The sequence below is a fragment of the Dendrobates tinctorius genome, unplaced genomic scaffold (assembly GCF_039654945.1).
Source record: "Dendrobates tinctorius isolate UK_male_01 unplaced genomic scaffold, ASM3965494v1 ptg000102l, whole genome shotgun sequence".
Taxonomy (NCBI): domain Eukaryota; kingdom Metazoa; phylum Chordata; class Amphibia; order Anura; family Dendrobatidae; genus Dendrobates; species Dendrobates tinctorius.
The window spans coordinates 37,736,357-37,753,973 of record NW_027361770.1 but is presented as its reverse complement, the minus strand read 5'-3'; the positions used below and the strand labels follow the sequence as shown (position 1 = coordinate 37,753,973).

General features: G+C 43.4%; 1 protein-coding gene across 1 annotated transcript in view; it reads right to left on the bottom strand.

Moving 5' to 3' along the window:
• The window catches only part of LOC141099782 (dynein axonemal heavy chain 5-like), a 587,253-nt gene that overhangs the window by 360,906 nt on the left and 208,730 nt on the right, over nucleotides 1-17,617 (bottom strand). The window contains exons 32-34 of the mRNA XM_073587845.1: nucleotides 13,607-13,769; nucleotides 11,542-11,653; nucleotides 7,737-7,865 (exon numbers count right to left, since the gene is read on the bottom strand). Coding sequence (XP_073443946.1) covers nucleotides 7,737-7,865; nucleotides 11,542-11,653; nucleotides 13,607-13,769 — 404 coding nt within the window. The remainder of the gene's footprint in view (nucleotides 1-7,736; nucleotides 7,866-11,541; nucleotides 11,654-13,606; nucleotides 13,770-17,617) is intronic.

Genomic DNA, 17,617 nt, shown 5'->3' with positions numbered 1-17,617 from the left:
TCTTCTCATCTGGCAGTTGGTAGGTGGTACGGAGTTTATAGAGAAGATCAGTAGCATCTTCAGGGGATCCAAAAACTTCTTCTAAAGCACTCATATAATCTTGATAAGTTGCTTGTGGCTTGCTCCGCCAAGCAGCCTGCACCACTTCCATAGCAGTACCCATCAAACTTTCTACTATTCTCTGCTTCTTTACAGCATCAGTGCACTGCCACTCTTCTAAGCACAGTAAAATGACATCCCTCCAAGTATCATATCCTTCTTCTCCAGCAGGGGTGGGAAGGGCACCTGAGAAAGTTCTTAGACTACGGTAGTTCCCTTCTGGCTGCATCTTTGCAAACTGACTGACTAACTTTTCCATAGCTGTCATAAGCACATCAGCAGGGGCCGCTGTCTCTTCCTGTCTGGCTCTAAGTGGAGTAGAGGGCGGACCTACACTAGTCTTTCTAGGCTGAGTGGTTGACTCCTGTTGCCGGGTCTCCACTTCGGACTCAGTAAGCCAAGTGATCTTCCATTGTCGACCATACTCTGTGGACACGGCTATCATTGATGGAAAATATTCTTTCCTCAAGATCTGCCTGGTTGAGATCAGGGCTGTGGGTAACTGCCCCCCCTTTTCCTTCCTGCGGTCGACCACTTTAGGGTGGGCAAGTTCAGCGAGTCGGTTAACTATTTTCAGTATCTCTTCATCAGACGCATCACAGAGCTCACCACTCACTGCAAAGCTTTGTTTAGCTGTAACATCCATCTCTTCGCACCACAAATACACTTCTTGCTCTGTTAAAGTCTCCATAGTAAATACTCCTGTGTTAGTTCTGGAATCTCAGCAGTGCCTCCACTGTAACACCCCTTTAGGGCTACCATGGTACACTGGGTGTTATGGGGGGGGGTCTCACCTCTCTAGGGCGCTGTGCCTCCACCCGAATTTGATTGGGGCTCTCTCTCTGGGACTGCAGAAGGACAGTTATCTTCTGCCAGGGACTGATTCAGGAAACCCCTGCCACAGCTCAGTACACACACTCAGGGAACAGGAGTAAAACCGTTTAACGGGTTTATTGCTATGCAGAAGAAATGAGGTGGGTTTAAAGGAATAACATACAATACAAGTAACGGTGCTCTATAAAAGTCAGATACACATCACAGTCTACTTCTACTCCGACCCTGAAAATATAACGTAGCAGATTCCCCCTCTTTGGTATTAACTCAGTCCAAACGTTGGGGCCCAGTTGCTGCGGATGTTGGCACGCAAATTAGAACCGTTGGTGCACTTAGATGAATATTACTGTCAATAGTCTGGGTTGTAGTGTACTCACTGTAAATAGAGCTGGTAGAACCACAAGCCTCAGATGGGCACTCACTGTGTGTCTCAAACGGTCGGAGGGTTCTCTGGACACCAGCTGGGGGCGGCAGGATTTAGGCCTTTATGCGGTGGGAGTGCTGGCAGAACTCTCCGGGTCTTTGATGTTAATTGCCTCAAAGGGTGACAGGACCGCGCTCTCTCCAGCAGCATGGGTATCTCAGCGGGGGCCGCCACACTCTGCTGCGTAGAGGAATGCAGATCCACACTGCTCCGTCTCTCACAGCAAGCTGCCACGCTCCCTCTCCTCTGAACATTTACTTTCACTTCCTGCCCAGCTCCCTCCCCCAAGTCCCTCCTCCTCCAATCCTCTCTCTCTCCTTCTATCCTTCCAGGCCGTGTCATCTGACTGAAACAAGGGTCCCTGGGAATTGTAGTCCACTGCCGCTCCGGGGAAAAACGGTTAATGTCTGTAGGTCCCTGTTTAACAGCCGCTGCAAAACTCTTCTTAGTGTCTATAAGCTCCAGTATACCAGTAGATGCTCTGACAGTTCCCAGTGCAGGTGTTACACAAGGAAGGATCCGAAGCTAGCGGCTGGGATTAGAAGGCAGCTGACTTGGTGAGCCCGTTACACTGTAACTCGCAGCCGGACCAGGGAAACGGCAAGAAGCTGGTGGGCCTGGAGCACAAGTGGCTCAGAGATTGTCCAGAAGAGGGAGACAGATTGTTCCAGGAAACAGGTGGGACACGGATTGTCCAGGGATATCGTTGAGCTTGCCGGGAAAGGGAAGCTGATGCAGATGATAAAGTCTGTCCAGATGACAAGGAAAGATAAGAAGATGTCTCTGTGTTTGACTTGTGCTGCCTATGTGATGAATATGCTGCTGTCTAGTAAAGTTAAGCTGTTGGAAAAAGACCTCATCTCTGACGTGATTTGCAGAGCTCATGAATGCAGAGACGACATTGCAGCAACTGAGAGGAATATGACAGAGCCTGTGAGTGTGCTGTGGTGCATACTGCACATGCAGTACAAGGGACATTATTTATCTTTTCATGTACAAGGCGCCAGGGTGCTCACTGACTTGCTTAGTGAACTCGCCCACGACTACCACCCCTTGCCACCTTGTTACTGTCAGGCCGCCTAATGCAACATGTCTCCCCCTGGCGATGGCATTTTTTCGCCCCCCAGACTGGGAGTCAGCAGTTCTCTGAGTGGGCTGTCAAGCTGACAGCCATCTCACAGAACGTGCAGTGCGCCAGCTCCCAGTAATCAATTGTATTTACGTCTTTCAGACACAAGTCCAATTGAAGCTCTGATCACCGGGTCGAGGCAACGTCAGCAGCGTAATAAAGTTATGTGATCACACTGCTGACGTCACTCACCAGTGCGCATTGGTGGTAAATGCTTCAGAGCTGAAGACACCAAAGACTGAATGTAACGGCAATGGGGGTGGGTGTTTTTTTTTTTTACTGGATTGTGAATTGTGTGGAGATATTTACTGGGAGGTGGGAAGGCTTCGGTGTGTGGGGGTGATTTGCTGTGTCGGGAGATTTACTGTGTGAAGGAGATTTAGTGTAACGTGGCTTGGGAGATTTACTGAGAGTGGGGGTATTTACTGGTTGTGGGGGTATTTACTATGTGTGAGGGTATTTACTGTGTGGGGGAGATTTAGTAAAATGGGGCTGGGGGAGACTTGCTGTGTTTTGGGGTATTTACTGTGTGTGGAGCAGAGATTTATTGTAACAGGGTGGGGGGGTGATTTACTGTGTGTGGGGTATTTACTGTGGGGGGATATTTACTGTGTAGGGGTATTATCTGTGTGTAGGAGATTTAGTATAACGGGCCTGGGGGTATTTACTGTATGGGGGAGATTTAGCGTAACAGGGATTTTGGGAGGTTTACTGTGTGGGGGAGCTTTACTGTGTGTGGGGGAGATTTAGTGTAACGGGCCGGGGGAGATTAACTGTATGTGGGGGTATTTGCTGTATGTGGTGGGATTTAGTGTAACTGGGCTGGGGGAGATTTACTGTGTGCAATGGCATACCATCAATGGTGGCAGTCTATGCATCTGCTATCGGTCCTGTGAGCAGGCACCCCCCACCATCAGCGGTCATGAGCAATGATGATGGAGGAGGGACACTTCCACCCAGTCATTCTGCCTCGACATCTGACGTATCAGAGCAATGAGTTTGATTACATCATTACAGCGTGCCCGCTGTTTCGAGATGTTCGGCGCTTCACACCACATGCCATGGTCCTCTATGAGTATGGAGGACCATGGGGGTGCATTATATTGTATGAAAGACCATAGGGGGTGCATTATATTGTATGGAGGACCATGAGGGGGTATATTATATTGTATGGAATACCATGGGGAGTACATTATATTGTATAGAGGACCATAGAGGGTGCATTATATTATATGAAAGACCTTGGAGAGTGCATTATATTGTATGGAGGACCACGGGGGTTCGTTATATCGTATAAAGGACCATAGGGGGTGCATTATATTGCATGGAAGACCATGGGGAGTATATAATATTCTATGGAGGACCCTAGGGGTGCATTATATTGTATAGAGGACCATGGGGGTGCATTATATTGTAAGGAAGACCATGGTGGTCCATTCTATTGTATGGAGGACCATGGGGGGTGCATTAAGTTGTATGGAGGACCATGGGGTGCATTATATTGTATGGAGGATCATGAGGAGTGCATTATATTCTGTGGAGGACCATAAGGGGTGCATTATATTGTATGGATGACCATGTGGTTGCATTATGTTGTATAGATGACCTGGAGACTGCATTATATTGTATGAAGTACCGTGGAAGGTGCATTATAAGCTAAGGCGGACAAGGGGAGTGCAATATACTATATGGAGGATTATAGCGCAATAATACTATATGGAGGACTATATGGGGCCCATTATACTATATGGAAGTTTATGTGAGGCCATTATATTGTGTGCAAGCAATTATACAGTATGAAGGTTTGTGTAGGATCTATCATACTGTGTGGAAGGCTGAGTGGTGGCCATTATACTGTGTGTAGGCCCATTACACTGCATGGAAGGTTGTGTGAGGGTCAGAGCTGAGGGATCATACTGTGTTGGGGTCACCATTCTTTGCCTTGGGAGTTGAGGTGGGGTACAGTAGGGTAATTATACTATGCTAATGTGGAATAATTCACCATTGGGGTGTCATACGTGTTTGAGGGGCACTTTTGTTGGCATTATACTTTATGAGGCAATGAAAAAGAATCTAGAACTTCAGTAGGAGGAAAATTACTATGCAAATGCTGGAAAGTTGTGAGATATGAGTTTCTGTGATCCCAACAATTATTAATTTATTTTATTTGGGGGGGGGGCAATTAGAGCTATGGGGCACCATGATTTCTATGTACGCCCTGACTGTGTGTGGGGAGATTTAGTGTAACAGGGCTCAGGGAGATTTACTGTGTGTGGAGTATTTACTGTATGTGGTGGGAGACTTACTGTGTGTGGGGATATCAACTGTGTGTGGGAGATTTAAAGGGAATCTGTCACCCCTTTTTTCGAATATGAGCTGCCGGCACCGCCATCAGAGGCTTATGGTAGGTGCCATTGAAAAGAGATAATCAATGATCGTATTGCCACCTTTCAGGCTAATTGGCATAGAGCAAATATGTACTAAGTAAGGGTAAAAAGCGTCGGATTGGCAATTCTTCTGAAATAGCCAAGTGTTCTGTAATGGCTCGATTATCATTTAGGAAATTATATTATGCGTTTGTGGCTTTATTGGACTCAAAACATTAGGGGACAGATCTGTCAGGGGTTGCAGCTATCAGGCGCATTCCTTTAATTTTATAAGCAGGTCAGTATCTCATAATAGAATTTATTCTGTATGATACTGGGTACATGTAATGGTAAAACACTTAATTTTTACTAATGACAATGATTCCTTTAACAGAGCAAATCAAAATCAACGCTCTTTGAGAGCTAAAAGTTTGGCAAAAAAAGTTTATATTTATATAACAGCGCTGATAGATGATGATGAACCATAGGTTATCTCAATGAATTGTTCACTGATTGGAGACTGATGCAATAATTCTCCTGAAATTGCTGACATATAAAGACTGGAAAAATAATTGACATACAGTTGTGGCCAAAAGTATTGACACCCCTGCAATTCTGTCAGATAATACTCAGTTTCTTCCTGAAAAGGATTGCAAACACAAATTCTTTGGTATTATTATCTTCATTTAATTTGTCTTAAATGAAAAAACACAAAAAGAATTGTCCTAAAGCCAAATTGGATATAATTCCACACCAAACATAAAAAAGAGGGTGGACAAAAGTATTGGCACTGTTCGAAAAATTATGTGATGCTTCTCTAACTTGTGTAATTAACAGCACCTGTAACTTACCTGTGGCACCTAACAGGTGTTGGCAATAACTAAATCACACTTGCAGCCAGTTGACATGGATTAAAGTTGACTCAACCTCTGTCCTGTGTCCTTGTGTGTACCACATTGAGCATGGAGAAAAGAAAGAAGACCAAAGAACTGTCTGAGGACTTGAGAAACCAAATTGTGAGGAAGCATGAGCAATCTCAAGGCTACAAGTCCATCTCCAAAGACCTGAATGTTCCTGTGTCTATCGTGCGCAGTGTCATCAAGAAGTTTAAAGCCCATGGCACTGTGGCTAACCTCCCTAGATGTGGACGGAAAAGAAAAATTGACAAGAGATTTCAACGCAAGATTGTGCGGATGTTGGATAAAGAACCTCAACTAACATCCAAACAAGTTCAAGCTGCCCTGCAGTCCGAGGGTACAACCCGTACTATCCGTCGGCGTCTGAATGAAAAGGGACTGTATGGTAGGAGACCCAGGAAGACCCCACTTCTTACCCCGAGACATAAAAAAGCCAGGCTTGAGGTTGCCAAAACTTACCTGAAAAAGCCTAAAACGTTTTGGAAGAATGTTCTCTGGTCAGATGAGACAAAAGTAGAGCTTTTTGGGCAAAGGCATCAACAGAGTTTACAGGAGAAAAAAAGAGGCATTCAAAGAAAGGAACAAGGTCCCTACAGTCAAACATGGCGGAGGATCCCCAATGTTTTGGGGTTGCTTTGCTGCCTCTGGCACTGGACTGCTTGACCGTGTGCATGGCATTATGAAGTCTGAAGACTACCAACAAATTTTGCAGCATAATGTAGGGCCCAGTGTGAGAAAGCAGGGTCTCCCTCAGAGGTCATGGGTCTTCCAGCAGGACAATGACCCAAAACACACTTCAAAAAGCACTAGAAAATGGTTTGAGAGAAAGCACTGGAGACTTCTAAGGTGGCCAGCAATGAGTCCAGACCTGAATCCCATAGAACACCTGTGGAGAGATCTAAAAATGGCAGTTTGGAGAAGGCACCCTTCAAATATCAGGGACCTGGAGCAGTTTGCCAAAGAAGAATGGTCTAAAATTCCAGCAGAGCATTGTAAGAAACTCATTGATGGTTACCGGAAGCGGTTGGTCGCGGTTATTTTGGCTAAAGGTTGTGCAACCAAGTATTAGGCTGAGGGTGCCAATACTTTTGTCTGGCCCATTTTTGGAGTTGTGTGTGAAATGATCAATGTTTTGCCTTTTGCTTCATTCTCTTTTGTGTTTTTTCATTTAAGACAAATTAAATGAAGATAATAATACCAAAGAATTTGTGTTTGCAATCATTTTCAGGAAGAAACTGAGTATTATCTGACAGAACTGCAGGGGTGTCAATACTTTTGGCCACAACTGTACCTGCTGCCACATAAATGATTTGGGAATGTCTAATCATATCACATTTCTAGAAACTATGCTATAGATATGGATGGCCTACTAAGGAGTTACAGATTAGAAGTATGAAGCTAAGTTCACAAGAGCGTATAAAAAAAAAAAAAAGGACGATTTTCATCCAGAGGAAAACGGATGATTTTTCATCTGTATTGTAGTGCGCATGGCATCCATTCATATGCTTTAGCAATTGAGAAAAATTTACAAGGCTAAATACAATTTCCTGTTGTTAGAAATGAAATGTATCCATAAAAGATGGTTGCTACCCAACTAATTGGTTTGGGATCTGATTTTTTTTTTGCAAACCCATAGACTTTAAATGGGCGAGTCTCAACTGAAATTCGGAAGAGATTAGTGCATTGCGATTCATCTGAACCACCTAAATGAATAACAATGGTTTCATGTTCAATCCTTACAAAGGCAAAGACCGTGACACCAGCAGTGATTGGGCGCTGGGCACCACGTGTCACAACACCACACGAGAGCTCCCAGAGTGAGTATAGGCTTTTTTATTTTATCAGGGCCAAATATTTAGTTCACAAAGAGGTTGTTCTAGTAGTGGTCAACCCCTTTAAGAGTGGAAGCATAAAAATTTAATGAAAGTTTATTGCTTATGCTGATAAAGTGTAATCTTGGCACAAACCTCAATATCCTCTTTGTAATTTAACAAGGAAGCTTCCATTATGTTCTTTAAGGAAAAGCTTTCTGACTCCACATCAAAAGTGTGGCCAGTAAGTTGTGATATTCTGTCCCAGTGTCTCTTCATCATTGCCTGGAGAAAGAAAAACAGCAGTAAATTCCACAGGTTACACATATGGTTTTCCTAGTGTTTTCCTTCTTTGTTCCGTTCAAGTCAATAGAGAAAATGTATCAAAAATGCTGCAACTTAGGGATAAAACACAAAAGCCCAGCATGCCTTTAACATATTATGGCTTGTAAACAGTGAATAAAAATGAAATAATAATGCATGTGAACAGCACAAAATGTAACACTTCAAAAAAGAACCATGCTGTGCATTATACTACATGGATGATTATGTGCTGTGCATTATACTATATGGATGACTATGGGCTGTGCATTATACTACATGGATGACTATGGGCTGTGTAATATACTATATGAATGACTATGGGGGGTGCATTATACTGTATTAAGGACTGTGGGGGGTGCATTATACTATAGGGAGGACTATGGGCTGTGCATTATACTGTATGGAGGACTATGGGGGGTACATTATACTATAACGAGGACTATGGGCGGTGCTTTATATTATATGGAGGACTACGGATAGTGCATTATACTTCTGCTATGGGGCCCCATGACTTCTATGTACGCCCCTGGTGAGTATAATGGTTTATTTTTTTCTATACGTTAAGAACAGTGGCAGCATGGGGGACATATACCAGGATGGGCAATATATATTATATATACAGTATTTATATATATATATATATATATATACACACACACACACATACACATACACATACATACACTCACTGGCCACTTTATTAGGTACACCTGTCCAACTGTGTGTTAAGACTTAATTTCTAATTAGCCAATCACATGGCGGCAACTCAGTGCATTTAGGCATGTAGACATGGTCAAGACAATCTCCTGCAGTTCAAACCGAGCATCAGTATGGGGAAGAAAGGTGATTTGAGTGCCTTTGAACGTGGCATGATTGTTGGTGCCAGAAGGGCTGGTCTGAGTATTTCAGAAACTGCTGATCTACTGGGATTTTCACGCACAACCATCTCTAGGGTTTACAGAGAATGGTCCGAAAAAGAAAAAAAATCCAGTGAGCGGCAGTTCTGTGGCCGGAAATGCCTTGTTGATGCCAGAGGTCAGAGGAGAATGGGCATACTGGTTCGAGCTGATAGAAAGGCAACAGTGACTCAAATTGCCACCCGTTACAACCAAGGTAGGCAGAAGAGCATCTCTGAACGCACAGTGCGTCGAACTTTGAGGCAGATGGGCTACAGCAGCAGACCACACTGGGTACCACTCCTCTCAGCTAAGAACAGGCATCTGATGGCTACTTTCAGCAGGATAATGCGCCATGTCATAGAGCTCGAATCATCTCAGATTGGTTTCTTGAACATGACAATGAGTTCACTGTACTCAAATGGCCTCCTCAGTCACCAGATCTCAATCCAATAGAGCATCTTTGGGATGTGGTGGAACGGGAGATTCGCATCAGGGATGTGCAGCCGACAAATCTGCGCCAACTGTGTGATGCCATCATGTCAATATGGTCCAAAATCTCTGAGGAATGCTACCAGCACCTTGTTGAATCTCTGCCACGAAGAATTGAGGCAGTTCTGAAGGCAAAAGGGGGTCCAACCCCTTACTAGCATGGTGTACCTAATAAAGTGGCCAGTGAGTGAGTGTATTATATATCTATCTATCTATCTATATATATATATATATATATATATATATATACATACATATACACATACACACACACACACACAATGCTCAGAAAAATAAAGGGAACACTAAAATACCACATCCTAGATATCTCTGAATGAAATATTCCTGTTGCAAATTTTTATTCATTGCATAATGGAATGTGTTCAAAACAATAAAGCATAATTATCAATGTAAATCAAAGTGAATATCTCATGGAGGTCTGGATTTTGAATGATACTCAAAATCAAAGTGGAAAATCAAATTACAGGCTGATCCAACTTCAGTGGAAATGCCTCATGACAAGAAAAAGATGCTCAGTATTGTGTGTGACCTCCACGTGCCTGTATGACCTCCCTACTGTACAAAGCCTGGGCATGCTCCTGATGAGGTGGCAGATAGTCTCCTGAGGGATCTCCTCCCAGACCTGGACTAAAGCATCCACCAACTCCTGGACAGTCTGTGGTGCAACATGATGTTGGTGGATGGAGCAAGACATGATGTCTCAGATGTGCTCAATAGGATTCAGGTCTGGGAAGAAGGCAGACCAGTCCGTAGCTTCAATGCCTTCATCTTGCAGGAACTGCTGACACACTCCAGCCACATGAGGTCTGGCATTGTCCTGAATTAGGAGGAACCCAGGGCCAACCGCACCACCATATGGTCTCATAGGGGGTCTGAGGATCTCATCTCGGTACCTAATGGCAGTCAGGCTACCTCTGGCGAGCACATGGAGGACTGTGCGGCCCTCCAAAGAAATGCCACACCATACCATTACTGACCCATTGCCAAATCGGTCATGCTGAAGGATGTTGCAGGCAGCAGATCGCTCTCCACGGCGTCTCCAGAGTGTCACGTCTGTCACAGTGTGAACCTGCTTTCATTTGTGAAGAGCACAGAGCGCCAGTGGCGAATTTGCCAATCCTGGTGTTCTGTGGTAAATGCCAAACGTCCTGCACGGTGTTGGGCTATGAGCACAACCCCCATCTGTGGACGACGGGCCCTCAGACCATACTCATGGAATCAGTTTCTAACCATTTGTGCAGACACATGCATATTTGTGGCCTGCTGGAGGTCATTTTGCATGGCTCTGGCAGTGCTCCTCCTGTTCCTCCTTGCACAAAGGTGGAAGTAGCAGTCCTGCTGCTGGGTTGTTGCCCTCCTACGGTCCCCTGCATGTCTCGTGGTGTACTGGCCTGTCTCCTGGTAGCGCCACCAGCCTCTGGACACTATGCTGACAGACACAGCAAACCTTCTTACCACAGCTCGCATTGATGTGCCATCCTGGATGAGCTGCACTACCTGAGCCACTTGTGTGGGTTGTAGAGTCTGTCTCATGCTACCACGAAAGTGAAAGCACAACCAACACTCAAAAGTGACCACAACATCAGCCAGAAAGCATTGGTACTGAGATGTGGTCTGTGGTCCCCACCTGCAGAACCACTCCTTTATTGAGGGTGTCTTGATAATTGCCAATAATTTCCATCTGTTGTCTATTCCATTTGCACAACAGCATGTGAAATTGATTGTCAATCAGTGTTGCTTCCCAAGTGGACAGTTTGATTTCACAGAAGTTATATTCTGTTGTTTAAGTGTTCCCTTTATTTTTTGAGCAGTGTATATGTGTGTATATATATATATATATATATATATATATATACATACACACACACACACACACACACACACACACACACACACACACACACATACATACATACATACATACATACATACACACACACCAGGATGGGGCCCAGGATAAGTGACATATACCAGGATGGAGGACATATACCGTATATCTCAATATATAATCAGGATGTAGGGGGGCCAGGTCCAAATCTTGCACTGGGCCCCATCAGACTCTAGTTATACCACTGGTTATAAGCATACAATTAATGACTGGCAATAAATAAAGAGCAGATAATGGTGTTTATTTATAGTAAAAAATATTATTAGCATCTTTGTCCAAAATTATCTGCGCCTATTAAATTTTCTAGTAACACAATTTGGAAGGAGAATGAATTCTGTACTTTGTTTGACATCATTTCAAGTAGAGGGCAGCTCTCGCTGAAGTCATCAATCTTGGTCTTTAAGTCATTAAATGCTTGCCATTCCTTCAATGCTTTTGGCAGTTTACGAATTCTGAAATATAGAGTTAAAATACTATTATTGTGCATACAAAAAACTGTACATTATGGCAGGTACAGCGTTAAATGTTCATTTGCAAAATCATGTTAAGATTGGAGTTGTTAAAATCAACAAAATACTAAGAGAGTGAAAATAAAATAGTGCCTCCAACAAAAGCCTTTCATTTGGAGAAGAAAATGATGTCGGAAACATCCTTTGTTCTTGTAGAGTTGGAGGCAAGAATAAAAAATTAATAATCTGATCAAAGTCAATGTCAGATTATTAAACATTACTTAAGATATTTTACTAACAAAATATGAGACATCCTGAGTTGTTTGTCTGTACAGAATGAAATAGTGCACAAGTACATCTGACTTGGGGCTCGCTCACTCTAGCGTATAGGATCAGATGCTATATCCCAATGACCCTAGCTCAATCTCTGCTGCAAGCGTGAGCCGAGGGTCATTTTACTGTGATTTGATTCTCTTGCATGAGAGAATAAGATCACAGCTGTGGAGAAGATGGAGAACTTAATTTTTCCATCCTCGCCATTGTATATTGGACTGCACTCGAATGACATCAGAGTGCTAGCTGATGTTTTACACATACCCATTGACTTGTATGGGTGTGTGCCGTCTGATATATGCTGCCAATCGCAGCATGCACCAATCTTTTTCTCATGCCGACTCAGCATTAGAAAAAAAAAAAATCGCTAGTCAGCACTGCACCGTAGAATAGAATTAGAGCGAGTGCGATCCGATGAAACTTTGGATAGCACTCGTCCGAGTTATAGGCTGGTGAACCCTTAGGGTGGAATCAGCAATTTACTCCAAATAAAATTTCAAAAAATAATTTAGCACTTTTTTTAATAGAAGCAGTATTCCACTACGCTTGGTATGATGCAGAGTATTTGGTTTCCCCCTTGGTGCTCTGTAAGTCCTCCACAGACTGTATTCTGTTTATGGTCCAAGCAGAGCAAGGCTGTAGTAAAACAGTCTAGTCCCGATTCAAAATATGCAGCTTTTTTTAAGTCACTTTGTTTATTGTATGGTCGTGTTAGTTACCATTTTTGCCACAAAATTCGTCAAAATGACGCATTCATTTCATGAATTTGGGACAAAGTCAAAACATTTTTTTTTTCCTGTCTTAAACTGTTCTTGCTCATTTTGGAGCAACAAGTGTCAAAAATTGGGTCAAAATACGGACGCACTTAAAAATATACCAGGGGGGAGATTGGAGTAAAATTGTGCCAAATTGTGCAGCTTTTTAAAATGTTGCAATTGATTATTCAGGCTACGGCTAGGGTCACACCACCATAATTTCCCCCATTGACTAGAATCAGGCCGAATATGATAATCACACTTTGATAAAACTCTAATCAGAGTTTGATCAGTGTGTGATCATAATGTGATCAGATTTTCACAGATGAAGAGAAGGTGGGTAAAAAAGGTCTCCATCTTCTCCATTCTGTCATTCCAAGCATATCAGATTGCACTCAGATGTCATCTGAGTGCAATTCGATGTTTTTCAATGGACTCGTCGACTTGCATGGTTGAATGTGACCCAGTAATCAGATCAAACATGGTCATGCTGCGATTGGACAGGTGCATGGCCCAATAGAATAACATTGGTTAGCGTGTGATCCGATGTTTCATCTCTTTGCACTCAGACTATATGGCTGTCTGCACAAGCCCCAAAACCTCTGGAATTTCTAGACTCCACCCACAAAGAAGAAAAATAAATAGGCGAGCACACATAAAAGACTTAAGAAATGGCGCAGATAAAATAATAATTTGGCTGTAAACAAAGAAAAGGTACAAAGCACACAAAACTAGGCAAAAGCACAGGCACAAAGGCAATGATGCTAACGTCATAGCCTGCTTTGTCATTAGAACTTAGTCCTAACGTTTTCACTTTGAAAATAATTCAGATCAACAGAAGCCGGTAGCGATGACAATAAACACACACCTATTTTGGAAGTCCAAAAGTTCACTGTTGATTTTTTCAATATCCAAATCAGTCCACAGGATATCATAATATCCATTGATATTTTCTATAACTGCATTGTAAAGACCATACAGTTTCTGCAGCAAAGATAGCTCCCGTTTAATTCTTTGCAGCTCAGAGTATTCTAGAAAGTAATAAGCAACAGGAAAAACAGGTATTGAGAATTAGTAAAACAAGTTAAAAAACACTAGCAGCAAATACTCCACAATCTGAAAGGATAATGTATTTATCCACATGGATTCATGCATCAGTGGGGTGTACAACCTAATGTGCATAAAATATGCATAGAGACTTAAAGATGCTATCATCGGAAAATTACCTATTGATCAAATCAGTTTCTGTACTAAATTAATTTTTTTATTTGGCAATGGTTTGTTTTTTATACATAGAACAATGTGTATTAAAATAATTGACAGAAATCTTGCCATTTTCACACTGAACACTGGGGCTTTTTTTAGAGTTGTTTCAGGCTAAAAATATATATTTTATTTAGGCATATTAAAATATACAAAAATGGTCATATAAAGTGGGTACAGAAAGTATTCAGACTCCTTTAAATTTTTCAATCTGTTTTATTGCAGCCATTTGGTAAATTCAAAAAAGTTCATTTTTTTTTCTCATTAATGTATACTCTGCACCCCATCTTGACTGAAAAAAAAAAAACAGAAATGTAGACATTTTTGTAAATTTATTAAAAAAGAAAAATTGAAATATCACATGGTCATAAGTATTCAGACCTTTTGCTCAGACACTCATATTTAAGTCACATGCTGTCCATTTCTTTGTGATCCTCTTTGAGATGGTTCTACTCCTTCACTGTGTTTAATTAAACTGATAGGACTTGATTTGGAAAGGCACACACCTGTCTATATGACTTCACAGCTCACAGACCAAATGAGAATCATGAGATCAAAAGGAACTGGCCAAGGAGCTCAGAGACAGAATTGTGGAGAAGCACAGATCTAGCCAAGGTTACAAAAGAATTTCTGCAGTTCAAGGTTCCTAAGATCACAGCGGCCTCCATAATCCTTAAATGGAAGAAGTTTGGGACCACCAGAAGTCTTCCTAGTCCCAGCCATCCAGCCAAACTGAGCACTCGTGTGTTAAAGGCTAGCGGAACGCACCAAACAATAAAGATGGTATAAGGTGGTGTGCTCGCAGCCCAGGGTCCACAGGGCAGAGATGTTACCTGCTGCTCGGTAATGGCGGATACAAATACACACGGGTTACCTCACCCGGTGTATAAAAGGCGAACCCTGTTGCTTTACAGGGTCGCGCTAACGTAAGATGAGCGCTAGTGACGTGGTCACAGAACTCAGCCCCAAGGACACGGGGATGGAATCCTTCTAGACCCACTCACGCACGGAGTCGCTACTGCGGCGCCAGGGAAAGACGCTTGTAGAATGCTGTGCCGTGTGAGTAGTCACAGGGTGCAGCAGATAGGCGCGTACCGCACTAAGTGCGTACAGCACTGCTCTGGCGGACGCCACTAACCAGCCTAAGCTTAGAACTGGAAAGCGCAATAGACGCGCACGGCGCCGCTCTGACGGATGCTGCTGTATATGCGGTACCATAGTGCCTCATAGAGGGTGACACAAACTGACGCTAATTCCTTGTGTGAGACTGGATACACTGTTGCACATAGGCAAAGCCACTACTTGGCGCTGTCTCCAAATCAAATAACCCTACTACATACACAACCAAGGGAGGGGATCATAATGAGTCAGTCACAAGAACACTTACATCCATCATCTCACACGCAAGTACTAAAGTCTGTCTATATTAGTGTATGGCCTTGCGGCCATGCGAGGCTTTTTAATGCCACAGCCTTCTGGGACCTTCCTGATTGTCCAATCGGAGCAGCAACAGGACCTGAGCGTGTGACCTCCGAGCTCCAATGAGAGGTCGTCCCACGGGCATGCTCAGTGGACTGAAAGAAGGACTAAGTCTCTGGAGCTGTTCGCTGCTGACTAGCGTGAGTTGCTATAGCTGGACCAGAGGTGGCCGCAGCAACTAAACCGACAGTGCAAGCCTGAACAAGACACCGGGATCGACATCTCTGCTGAGCAGTCTCCTCTGCGGCCGGAGAGGAATGAGAGACCGCAGAAGGTAAGGCTCAGGATTCTTCCTGTGCAGAGGCAGGAACCCAACGCCTAACATTGTGGGAGAAGAGCCTTGCAGATGCAGTAGGGAGATGGAAGAAAGTTCCACAAAGACAACTATCACTGCAGCCCTCCACCAGTTGGGCTTTTATGGCAGAGTGGTCGGATGGAAGCCTCTCCTCAGTGGAAGACATATGAAAGCCCACATAGAGTTTGCTAAAAAGGTGTAGTGCTGGATTGTTAGATATATTTCTCCCAGCAGGATAAAGTTTGGCCAGAATTTTCCCTAAAGTTGAGGACCTGCATTGATGTCACGGTCACGTGATCAGCCCATATGATGTGTTCCTCACCTGTGGGTGGGGTTATGGGCTATGTAGAGGAGATTATTGTTTAGCACATGGTGAGTGTGTGTAAGGTATGAGGAACTAGGCTGGAGTTAGCCTGAACTTGTTTTGTTGGACTACCCGTGCTGCAAAGGTTTAGCAGCAGCTGCTTAGTTAAGCCCGTCCCGTGCAAAGGCGAGTCTGAGACCAGTGGTTCTCCAAGCTGGAGTATGTTTGTGTTTTTCCTTTACTTTCTGATAACCTGCTGAAGTTGGACTCTAAAGGCCCCATCTCACTTAGCGAGATCGTTCGCGAGATCGCTGAAATGTCACAGATTTTGTGACACAACAGCGACCTCGCCAGTAATCTCACTACATGTGCTACATAGCTACGACCAGGTCCCCGCTGCGATCTCGCTGATCGTGCTCGAATGTCCTGGGCCATTTTTTGATCACTGGTGTCCCGCTGACCAGCATGCATTTTTGTGTTTGACGCCGACGAGCAATCTTGTTGGCAATGCAGAACTCAGGGACGCAGGTGGGAGTTGTCAGAAAAGCTGCTGTGTGACAAGGTACCAACGACCACCGAGGTCGTTATACGGATCGCCGGATCGTTGCTGCGTCGCTGAGGAGATCTGTCTGTTTGACAGCTTACTAGCGACCATTTAGTGATGTACCAGCGATCCCCTACCAGGTCGTATCGTTGTCAGGATCGCTGGTGCGTCGCGTAGTGTAACGGTACCCTAAGCCTGTGTGCTGCCTCATTACTGTGACCCTGCCACTGCGTACCCGAGCAAATCCTTACACTAAATAAAAATATATATTTTTAGCCCATTCAGGAAGTGTTGCTCTATTTCCGTGTTTGCTTCCTTTGTTTCCCCTTCCGTGGGCCTTTATTCATTGGGATTGTAGGTTTCCTTTGGTGGTATATCTAATGAGCATATGGAAAAGGTCATTGGAAGGGAGGTCAGCTGTTAAATCGTCTATTGTGACTTGTGGATCCTGTGGTATTATCTGAGTAAAGAGGTGTTACCTTCCCAGTCATTATAATCCTGCCACTATGAAAAAAAACTCCTGCAAACTCTTCCTTAAGGACAGGAAGTATGAGCTTAAAAAATTCCCAATGGCCAAAGAAAGCTGTAAGATTACTAATTTTCTTTTTTTCATAAAGATCGTCATATTAAAAAAAGGCTTTTTTTAAATACATGTAACACAAAAGCTTAAACAATAGGTCATTTTCTGACAGTTTTTATAATTTTGGAATGCTATTTCATATTAACATGGCGAGATATGCTGCCAGCAACAACTATTTTTTAAAAAGCATTATAGATTACAAAGACTTGTAAAGGCTTTTTAATCAAATTTTGGAACATCAATTACCGTAACTACACTTCCCTTCTATTCAACCTTTGCTTGTTTCTCCTGTAAATTGCAGGAAAACCCACTTTTGGACCCATTCCATGTTGCTTATGTGGCCCTTGGACCCCATGAACATTTTGATTATGAACACATTAGCCACTGTATATATCGTAATATGTAGGATCAGGA